The following is a 12214-nucleotide window of genomic DNA, read 5'->3' as shown; positions in this document are numbered from 1 at the left end:
GTAAATCATCTTTCATATTGAATCATTGACGTTCTGTTCATGGCAGGTCGTGTCAAGATGCTCATATTAATGTTCAGTTTAAGGGGCGTTAACTGAATATGTATATGCAGCAAAATAAAAATGAGAAAAATCGCAAAAGAACCCATTAGGGCTGTGCGAATAGTAATGTTTAAAACGGAAGCCGAATACAAAGCTGATAGTAACAATTATAATAATTCGGGGACTTACGTCGGAGACAACTGTACCAGTGCATCGATATGACATCTCCAGGGATCATGGCATTGAGACAACAAACTTTGAGGTATGGATTGTTGTCACATTGCAATGATACACACAAGATGTTATCCTTTCGGAGCAGTATACATTGGTTAGGCATCGTAAGGATACACGTAAACTCACTCACCAGAGTTGTTGGTTAGAATGCTGAGAACTGGACCTTGACTGCAGCCGTCGAGTGCGTTGTGCTTGTACAGGCGGAACATGATGGCTGGTACTGTGATGTTTGCTGTGCCACACACTACGCGTATAGCGAACAACAAGATTAAAACACACGCAACACCTGGGAAAGATTGCAGCGGGAACATGACGACGTTCTGGAGCAAAGACACGCAGAATAGTGAAGCAGCTTGTGGCACGCTACGCTTTTAAGACCAGGACCCACAAAGGCTTCCGCTCCAGGTTCCTGGAAATTAGGACCTTAGGTATATTGGAAAGTGGCGGTTTCCTCTGTGTGCGCTGACGTGCGGGTGGAAATGAGTTCAGCTACCCTATCTCGGCTTCTTGTCCGCCACGGCAGTTCAATGTGGAAGGTCAATGGTATACTCCAGAATCTTCCCTGGGGATTAGTGATTCCAATCAGAATACTGTTGTCGGCTTGTCGACTTGTCGGCTTCACTTTTGAAGGTGTGGGTTTCTATCAGGGAGGCTTTTGAGTGTAGGCATCTGCGTTAAAAATGTCCTACATTCTTTTAGAGGACATTCATGGGCCATGAATTCTTCCAAAAGCATTGAGTGATAGTCGCGTAATTTCCGCTAGCTGCTCGCATTTGCGCCCCAAACCTGACAGTGTTTTACCTAGAGTACATTATGCCCATTTTAAGGTTTAGCACACACAAAAAAGCCTAGTATAGCCAGTGCGGAATTTCCGCTAGTTATTAGTATTTGCACCCAAAACCTGACAGCAACAAGAGATAAATTGATGACGATGAATGGGGAAAAACAACGTACAACAACACAACAGTTCCTATTTGTTAGGGCTGGTGTCCCACAGCGCATTTCTTTATTCTGCGGGCAATGGTCCACGTGCACCATTACCCTAACAAACATATAGTTAAAAAATGATGACTGTCGTCAAATTTTGAACATGTTAGGACCTAATTCGGGTAGAATCAACACCCGGTCCCGATGCTTTAATGAGTATCGCACTTACGCTTGAACTTTGAAATTGCATCGATGTCAGAGGAACTGTCAAAAAATAACACCCTGGGTGGACTTCAATGAGATCATTTCAGGGAACGGTAACGGAATCCCGGACAAACGCTCACCCTCACAGCGTTGAAGCCGGACAAAGCTCACCACATTTGCAACGGCGTTTTCTCACCGTACGATATATTGGTTGATTGTATTATCAATTATTAATAGTGCCGGAATGAGAATAAAATTTTGCTGCACATCCGAAGAAAGATAGTATTACAGCGAGTGATGATACAGCATGGGTCGGCGAAAAGCGCGTATTCCAAACGCGAATTACATATTATGGGCTAGTCGCTTGCGTGTCATACTAGTGTGCGGGCACGAACTGAAAGACAAATGTGCATGTTTCAATGACGAGGAATTTTTTAGCCATCTAAAATTTGAACCAAACAATTAGCCTTTATAACGACAGCTTTTAAGTTGTAAAATTTAAATGCAGCTCGTAAGTTTGCCTTTTTGTCCTTGTTTGATTATGCCCTGTAACTGCCCATTTAACATAAATGAGAACTATCTTGTGTTATTCTTTGCGCTGGCCCACCGCGTGGAGACTGGGAGGAGATCCCTCTCGCCAGTGCGCCGTCTCGGGTTTTTCCCGGGTTTTCCTCAGACGCTTTCAGACCAATGTCGGCGACACCGTTCCGTCTGAAGTCGGCCCAGGACGCACTTGTCCCCCACAGGAGCAGAAGTATCACACTGGCTGACTTTTCCTCGTATATACTGAATGCCTTGGCCTTTGTGCCCTGCTCTATTGTCCCAGAAGGCCTCGAGCTCTTACGTCGCATTGCAGCCGAAGACATGGTGGATCTTCTGGACTACTTTGACGCCACATACGTCGACGGGACCTTCCGATCTCTCACGGCGGGAAGCGGCAGCCTCCTAACAAGAATGCGTCGCAGGCGTCCAGATTTTCCACCGCCTGTGTGGAACGTGCTGGATGCAACACTTCAAGATGGAGACCGAACAAACAATGCCTGCGAAGCTTGGAACAACGGCTTCGCAAAGATAGTCGGACAATCTCACCCAAGCATTTGGAAGTTAATTGAATGCCTACAAGACGATCAGGCTGTTGCCGACACAACACTGCTCCAAGCAACTATCGGAAATTCTCCAGCAAAGAGGGTGAAGCGAGAGACCGTCCGCCTGCAAGGGAGACTCAAGCACCTTTGCCAGGACTATTTAAACCATGGAGATCTCCTGAGGCACCTGGAAGCGGTGGGAAGCTGCATCCGCCTCTGAAGCGTAAAAAAAGATAAAAAATAAAATAATAAACGTAATACATAGTTCTGCTGTTTCAGTTTTTCCAGGAAAACCTCAATTGAAGAGTAGTTTATCAATTTATGTTATTAATCATCCATAATACAATTGCAAAATATATATCACACGAGGAGAAAACGCCGTTGCAAATGTGGTGAGCTTTTGTCCGGCTTCGACGCTGAACGGGTGAGCTTTTGTCCGCGCCTCACGGTAACGGTAATGGTAAATGATGCAGAAACAGCATATTACCGAAAACAGCATATACCGGGAACAGAAACGGAATTGATCCGGAACTGAAAGGCTAGAATAAGAAACGGAACACATAACATCGAAATATTTCAGTAACGAAAATGGAAAAAGTTACGATTTTTTCCCTGCCCTACTATATAAAAATACTGCCGCACCCCTTCCCTGGATAATTTTGCCTGCCCGCCTTTCAGAAGTAAAAACAAAATGCTAGTCTTAATCATCCTCACCTAAGTATAGTGAAAGTCATTTGCAGGAACGCTTCATTTAGTTCCATTTAGCAGAGGGCGTTGCCAAGCGAAGGCGCCTTCACTGTTTGTTCGAGTCCCCTTCATTCAAATGTTAATAAATAAATAAAAACAAATTTACAATGAATCTTTTCCGCAGCATAGTGAACCACGATGCAGATGCAACATTCAGGAGAGTAACTTCCTGTACTTTTGGGTTCTTTACTCTACGTGTGCATTCACATTTTCAAACCACGACTCCATCAACGATCGAGGGTACGAACGGATCAACGCGGGGATCGCCCAACATCAACTTGTGTTGGCAAAGCCACTTGCTTGGAACCCTTACAGCGACGGTCCGTTGCGATAGCTGCATGGTATTAGGGAGTTTCCGTACATCGGAAGGTATTCACAATAACGGTTCCGAACACGTGATAAGTCAAGCGCGTTGTTTCTTTGAAGCGGGTGACATCACATTGCCAAGCTGGAGGGGGGGGGGGGGGGGGATATGAAGATTAATTAAAGGGAAAAAGGAACGGTCAGCAAGACAGAGGTAGGCTTGCTATTAAAAAAAAGTAGAAAAAGAAAAAAAGAAGAGAAAGTAGGAAAGAAAAAGTAAAAAAAAAGGCTGAAAAATCACACACCAAGCTTGGATTTGATAACTCCCGATGTACTAAAGCTCGCTATTTTTGTAGCGGACAAATCGTGTCCGTATAGACATTCAAATTAGTTAATAAGGAACGAGCAACTTAGTTTACATAAAGGACGTTCGCACAATAGTTAGGCAACTTGGAGTGCCTACGAGACAGCAAGAAAACCAAGCATAGAACTATACTCGACGGTGACGACACTTTAAATCTCACCTAATCTCTTTAAATACTTATTTTGTACGACCGTGTATGACACAATTCCATCCACGACAACGACGAGCACCAGCCGTCTTGCCATATTCGCATCCCGTCATTCCGAAATGTCAGAACATTACAAACGATGAGCGAGAACACACGAGACAACACGGGACCCGTGTTTTTGCTCTTCATAATGTGCACCAATCAACTGCCAACCAATCACCTTTATATGCCGGCTATATGGTTCGCACGAATGAATCAGATACCCCAATCGGGAAAGAATGTCCCCGGAAAATGTCTCCGGGAAAGGGGGCTACGGCAGGCGTAGGCGGAAAACCCCTGGGTGACGGTACCAGCGAATGCGATCCAATGCTGTACTATGATAGCGTGATTTATGATGCTATGGTAGGACTTACGCTTTCGCGCGTTAACAGTTCATCTATATATTCGGATGTAACCTAAGAACGGCATCTCGGGTGCTGAAGGAGAACTTTATAAAATATTCTTCTTACATTTTTTACTTTACATTACAGTACGTTTGACTATGAAACTAACTTTGTCTAAACTATGTTGCGCTCTAGTAGTTAAATAGAGGGGGGAAAGATATACAATCAATGCCGTTCTTATGTTTATTACGACTACTACATAGCGTCGCGGGGTTGCTTCGAACGTATCAGCCAAACAAGGCCAAGCTAAGAGCCAAACCAAAGCCAAAGCCAAGCCAAACAGCTAAACAAGGTTGAACCAAGGTTTTATATGGCTGTTAATGTAACATATTTCGTTGTACCATGGCGAAATTTCCTTCTTAGCATCCACAGACTTGGAGTGGCTTTCGCGCACATATAGCTATCCCATTTCAGATCGTTCGCTTTAAATATGTCGCCAGCAATAAGAGGGCTGCCCAGAAGAAGCACGGACTATTGCTTGCTCCCAACCTGAGCCCATTTTCATCAATATGTGTCCTACTGGTTCGCCGGATTCTTCCGCACTTTTCAATCCAGCTGTGCTGCTCGTGGATGACAATGGCCTGCAAATAACCAGTGGTACCCCTCTTCGGCTGAAAAGCACACACACACAAAAGAGGGCACCGATTGCCTGCTCCGTATGCTCGAGTCAAAGGTTACAGAACAAGCAGTGCGGACGACACACTGCTTTGAACTCCCTTCGAACAAACGGCGTCGATCAACCGGCTTTCGACCAAGTGGCGTTCGACCAAATGGGCGGACACCCGCTCAATGAGCTAGCTTCGTACGGCGACCATTAGCTATAACTGTGCAAATTATTCTCTCCACGGCTATACTAGCCTTTCTATCAGCGAGCTTGCACTACATACAAGGTAACCTCTCCGGTGTCCGCCCATTTGGTCGAACGTCGTTTGGTCGAAGACGTTTGATCGAACGCCACTTGGTCGAAAGCCGTTTGATTGAAAGCCGATTGATCGACGCCGTTTGTTCGAAAGACGTTTGTTGGAAGGGAGTTCAAAGCTCCGTGGAGTGCGTCGTACGCACCTGTTTTTCTGTAACTTTTGACTCGAGCGTAAGGAGCAGGCAATCAGTGTCCTCTGCTTTTTCTATTTATTTTATTTATTTATTTTTTGCTTTTTTCAGCCGAAGAGGGGAGACCACTGGTTATTTTCAGACCTTTGTCATTTACAAACAACACAGCTGAACAGAACAGTGGGGAAGAATCCGACGAACTACACTGGTGGTACACATATTGAAGAAAGTGGTCTCACGTTGGCAACAACCGATAGTCTGTGCTTCTTCTGGGCACCCTTCTCATTGCTGGCGGAAAATTTAAAGGGAAAGTTCTGAAATGGGATATAGCCATATGTGCGCGGAAGCCACTCGAAGTCTGTGGATACTAAGAAGGAAATTTCGCTATGGTACAACAAACGATACTAAATTAACAGCAAGTAAAACATTAATTCAACCTTGTTTAGAGTATGCATCTGCAGTCTGGGATCTCAGCACATCCACGCTATCAAAAAAAGAAATAGAGAAAATGCAAATGTCTGCTGCCCGGCTTATCTTGTCTAGGTTTCGAAGGACTTATTCGGTTAATGCTTGTTGCGACAAATGAATTTAGATTCACTTGCACACTGGCGCAAAGTAAATAAACTAAAACTGAATAAACGTAACGTAACATGTTACGTTTGTGATTCCCTCATCGCGGGCTCCTTGACAGCGTTTTGTCTTTTTTCCCCATTTCTACGTATCTAAAACTGAATTGTCAGTTGAATACAAATATTAATAATACATTGTTAAAATGTGTCCACGTACGACGCGAATAAATTACCAAAAAATGTCATTTATTTATTTGCCAAAACTATTTATTATTTGAGATCAATTATTAATTGCCAACGGGTTGGAGGATTAGGAAGACATGTATGACATGTTTAGTCGCTATGTGTCGGAGCGGAAAAACCTGTCAGGTTGTCCAACGGGTGAATAACCTAGGCCCTTGGAGGCTGGGACCGCTTTTTGGAAGCAAAAAAGTGGGTTTGCATGAGGAATGTGTTTACAGGCAAGCGAATTACACACAATTAAGTGTTCCTTAGGATAACGGCATTTAGAACTGCAGCTCAGTTTCTTTTTTCTGCTGCTGCTTCTTCTTCAACGCCCCAGGTGAACCAATAAAAAAATCGATCAGACGGCGTTCGATCAAATGTCCCGGAACCAATTTCTCCATTTCCATAATCTATTCCGTTATCTCATCTGCACCTCCCGCATCATCAGTGGTCACATTTTCATCTATTGCGCTAAGCAGATCAACTCTTCGGGAGCCTACCAACCTTTTTTGCTAACTGCGAGAACTAGCTGCCACGCTGGTCTTGACTCCCAGAAACAGCAATTCTGACGAACAATCCCAGAGAGGTAGACATTCATGACCTCCTCGACGTTTTCGCCGATCACTAAATCTCCGGCACATCCCTAACCCTTCGTCTTTTTGCCGGACCAGTCATTTAAAATTTAATCTGACTTCACATGCCGGCGCGTTGCTGATACAGAAACGAAAGTCAGTGTCCTACCTTCCACACGAGCAGAGAAGCCGCCACCATGTTGGCCGCTGCCAACAGCACCGGTACCTGTTTAATTAATGTACCCACAAGTTTGGTTCCCGTAACATATAAATAGGTAATTGGCAATTGAAGACCTTCAGAGTGGCCTGCCGACAACCAATCTGCGCCGACCTATGACGACGACGACGAAAATGAGGCACTGCCACGCGCATGCATCAGTTATATCCGCGTGGAACTCAGGCCACGTGGTGAGGAGTTCCCCAGAACATCCGACAGTTGAAATTTCATCATTGCTGATCCAGACCCAACCATAGGGAATACCAGGGGTGGATATGTATTATAATACATTGCATTATAATAATATTACTATATTACATTTTGTATTAGTATTATGTATTATAATACACATTTTCAACGAGAATTTGTATTAGTATTACTTCGGCCTTCCCAGTGGGCACTGGTCATTGCCCCTGTATGACTCAGCCATAGTACGTGCTGATAACAAGGGCACATGTTCTGGGAAAATGGGGTGTGTGTGGTGGGTGGTGAAAGGGCTTGCCGTTGTCGGCCTCACGTAGGTGGGCAACGTCACGACTGACGCCCCGGGGGAATGTGCGTCCTGGGCCGACTTCTAAGGGAACTGTGCCGACATATGTCTGAAATGGGGTGATGTCATTGTACCTATGCACTGTTCCATTTCCCCCACTGTCCAATCGTCTGTGACCAATTCCGTCTTCTTCTTTTTTTTTTGCTGGGAATAGCAAGCCGCGGTGGCGCTGGCTAACATTTCCCTCCTTTTTTTCATAATAAACATATAACCCCTCCCCCCCTTCTGTCTTTGTCGCAAATCGGCACACTATGGGTAGGGTTAAAGTACCTCGTCATGAGTCTTGCATACATCCTTCGTGAAGGTCTCAAACTTGCCATGGGTGACCTGCTCAGGGAGGGGGAATACCACATCTTTGCTGTCACTTCCACCATGGAAAGTTGCATCATTCTGAATGGTAAATTTTTCGTGGTTGTTCATGAGATACCGGGGTCCGACGTGCAAGCTCGAATGTCATTTTTTTTATCCGTGTTAGCGCGGGGAAGCAACTGTGGCTATGAACGGCGTACAGACGTGGACAGATGCAGAGAGGACAGCAGGAAGGAGTGGGGGTATGTGTCCTGGGCCAAGTCAGGGGGAACTGTGCCGATATTCGTGTGGAAAGTCTTCGGAAAACCCAGGGAAAACCTCAGACAGCACAGCCGGTGTCAGGATTCAGACTCGCGTCACCTCTGAGTCTCTGCGTGGAAGGCGATCATTAAGGCCCCTGGTTTCCTGCTGCGGCAAGTTCAAAATTCCGCGGCACGGACTTGTAAATTCCGCGATTTTCCGTGGCAAGGAGTCAACGGCTGCTTGAAACGGGAAACTTTATTTTCTTGGATAACTTGCAGGTTCAAAGCACTGTTGTGGCTCAGCATTACACGATATCTTGTGTTCTACTCTGAAAGCGAATGCCGTCTGTGGCCTACAATCATTTTATACCTGCTGAAACATCTTTCAGCATCCACAGAGTTTATTGGAATTGGCAAATACTTGATCGCAATAGATGCTAAATTCAGAGCAAGCACACCCATTCCATTCCAAAACCCAATTACCGTATTCACTTTTTCTCCCCCCAAAAGCCGGAAAAGTTGGGAGCGCGCAAATTGCGCGGGAACGTTCGTTACGATATTCAAACGACGCAAAATTTCAAAATTAGTTTAGCGGAACGACGCCAGCGCCAATTTCTCCCCTGTCGACGGAAGGCGAAAGTACAGTCCCGTGTATGCCGGAGTGTGCTGCTGGGCGATTCCACGGTATTGGTACTCGGTAGAGCCTATATTGACGTTAAAACTGCATTGCGCAGGCGCAAAAGAAGTAGTACCCAAATACCGCGCAACCGCCGATTGCCGAGAGGCAACATGACGGCCCATTGCCGCTCACATATCGGTGAAATACGTCGAAACGTTGCTGGAAGACGCCGCTAGTCGCACGCGACAACCGAAAGCACGCTGCGTTCGCCAATTGTCAAGTTGTACTGTAAGGTTTATTGTCATAGCGTGTTTGTCCAGCGTTTCTTTCCGCGTTTTGTAGTTCGAGTGACAGTATTGTCCATCGCGTCAGTGAACCACCTCCCGAAACTGTGCGCAAATGAAACAAAAGCACCGCAATAACTTCGGTAGCACTGACGGCGTTGTGAAAAGCAATCGCCACGGTCGCTGAGACGCGCGTGCCAGATATCTGCGCGCGAAAACGCGGGTGCGCAAATTAACGCGATTCTTGTTTCCCTGTCATTTTTAGTGCAAAACTAGGGGTGCGCAAAATACGCGAGTAAATACGTCGAAGTGTGACGTGCACCTTGGAGCAGTTGGGAGCGTGCGCAGCAGGCGCGTTTATCTGACGCGCTTTGGCGTGAGCGTGCAATGCTTCTCCTGAGACGCTGAACGGCTGCACGTCGTAGCAACCGTCCACATCGCGCCAATCGCGTCCTTCGACCCAATCGGATTTCCGCGAAGGTCCGTGCAAAACGCCGCGAAATTTCGAGCAAAATAAGGGATTCCGCGAAATTCCATACCAAACGAAGGATTCCGTGAAATTTCGCGGCGTCGCAGAAAACAGGGCCTTAGCGATCATCCTAACCGTAATGCCACGCGAGCTGGTAATGCCAAATACGCCACAAGGTGTTCTTTGCTTCGACCAAACAGGCGAGCACTCGAAGATTCGATTCTTGAGAAAATTTTAGTATCAAAGTCAAGCCCGGCAGTAACACATCTATTGTTTCATACAACAGGCAGTGTAAATTGTGAAATAAGTGTTGTGCACACCCTGGGCTTTCCCAAAAAGTTATGTATTCCTTGTATTACCATAATGTATTATGATACACTGTTTCAGAAGTATTATTGTATTAGTAATCCTGGCAACATTGATCATCTCTCATCCTGTGAAACATCCGGGACGGTGTCTCATGTTTAATTCAAATCTATATCTTTTGACCCAGGGTGTTTTTCACAATGTCTCCCAAGTAAAACAGCACATAGCCTGATAAAGGTTGCACATGACATGACCCTAACTCAAGACTCCCCCAACTCAATATTACACTACTAGTAAGGAAATCAAAGCAGGCCAACTGTTTCCCCTCGTGTAACTGCTTGTAAGAACTTACTTGTACTTGTTGTTGTGTACCTGTGTAGTGCACTTGTAAGTAGAGTCCAGAGCGTCACAAAGTAATTCGACACCGGTTGCAAATACAGGAATTTATTTCCTTCAATGATCTCAACATGTGAACTGTTGTCTCTCCTGTAACCATTTTCTCACTTTCAGTAAAAGTTTGCAATACCACAAAGCTAATTGAACAACATTAAGCACCACAGAGATTTATTTGTTCCAATAAAGCCGATGTTGGTTGAAAGAACGGTTGAACTGTTTCAACCCTTATCAAAAACTTGCCATTATATACCATAACATGTCTCTCTCTTCCTGTAACAATTTTCCAAAACTTTTAACAACACTCCAGGGTCTCATTAACTGATTCACTTGTTCTAATAATCATAATTTAAGCCCTAAATTTTATGGTTTTGCCTCACAAGGAAATGGCAAACAAACAGCACTCTGTGTTTAACCTCTCTTGTGGGGCACATAGAAATAGTGGCGGCTCTTGTCCTGAGGCTCTTCCCACTTCTGGGGGACAGCGTGTCTGTGGAGTTGCAACCACAATTATTTTATCAGAAAGTGGACACGTTTACAGTGTGTTGGACGACGAGGTCAAGTTTTCGTTTGATGTTTTAGTTTTGTTAATAAAGACGTAAGCTTCCAGCAGAGGTGGCATTGAGTACTCCCATTTTGGGCTCTGTCTTTGCGTGTTTCCTTGCACGTACAACAAGAGAAATTAGATTGACAGCCAATGTTTCACACACAAGGTTGGCGTTCCGATGCCTTGGTGATTTTTCTAAAAAAAAAAAAAAAAGAAATCATAGGTAACATAACACTTTGATGCTGCCTTGCCTGTCAGGAGTGTTCATCGTGTGGGGCGATGGCGCATCGTTTGAGACAACTAAAGTGTTTTTGTGAAAATTATGTTGATGTAATATCAGACCGTAGAACACACAAGGTGAATCACAGCGGAATAAAGTACCAGGTGTCTGATGGGTCAAAAACAGGCATAATGAAGTAAACACGGGGGTAACCAAACCAGGATTAGTTATCAAAAATAGTGATTTTTCGGTTTCCCTTTATGGCACACAAAAGCTTGACCCTTTGTTTGCATTTTCGCTTCCAAGCTACTTTCGGCACCGGTTTCAGATTTCTGGTGTAATATTTTGTTTTTGTTTTCGTTTCCGGGCTATACATTGTTTTCTCGTGGGCGCCACCATATTGAAAGCGCAGCGCCGTCTAGCTCACGTTGAACTGAGCACGCTGAAAACTGCTATGGCAAACTGCTATGGAAGATCATTGCCATGCCGGCGGCCAGATATACCAACGATGCCATCTGCTTAACCTCTGATACTATGAAACAACTAGAACGACAACGTGAGATTGGGAAGTGGATTCTTCATGGATCTTTTGCTACACCAAACCTGGTCATCCAGGGAGAGATGGGCTGGTCAAGTATTCTTACCACGAAGCACGACCGAAGAGCCAGTACCTCGGTAGGTTAGTCCACAGGCCTAATGACACACTCATAACAAGAGTATTTCGCTACCTCTGATACACGAACATCTGCACTAATTGGATAAAGAATCAATCAAATTGACCGCATCTACAGCAAATACACCAGCAGGCAACTGGCCAAAAATAAGTACGAATGGAATTACGTGGCAAACAAGTTGGCGCCGGCCTCCACGAAATTCTGCAAAGGAGACAGAGCCAGTGGCCTCTTATTTCAGGCCCAAACAGGATCACTGCTAACGAGGAAGAGCCTCTCCGAACTTTTTGGTAAAGAACCCCTGGTATGCATCCTGTGCCACATACGAGAAGAAGAGGACATTGAACATATTCTGCTAAGATGCCCGGCACGTATCACACGATCCCTTAATTGAAACCGACCACACCCCTCCTCGACTTCCACCCAACCAAAACGTCTTCTACTAACTTGGGAGAAAGCCACACAACAAATAACCAG

The 12214-nt window shown here is 45.1% G+C and overlaps 1 protein-coding gene across 1 annotated transcript; it reads left to right on the top strand.

Annotated features, from left to right (window-relative positions):
* The first annotated feature begins 2094 nt into the window (after positions 1-2094).
* Positions 2095-2709, top strand: LOC135389070 (uncharacterized). The gene has a single exon (XM_064619071.1). It carries the CDS (start codon positions 2095-2097, stop codon positions 2707-2709), a length of 615 nt encoding a protein of 204 aa, XP_064475141.1.
* Positions 2710-12214: the final 9505 nt, after the last annotated feature.

Source organism: Ornithodoros turicata, chromosome 1 (assembly GCF_037126465.1).
Source record: "Ornithodoros turicata isolate Travis chromosome 1, ASM3712646v1, whole genome shotgun sequence".
Taxonomy (NCBI): domain Eukaryota; kingdom Metazoa; phylum Arthropoda; class Arachnida; order Ixodida; family Argasidae; genus Ornithodoros; species Ornithodoros turicata.
This window is presented reverse-complemented; position numbering and strand designations above follow the sequence as displayed.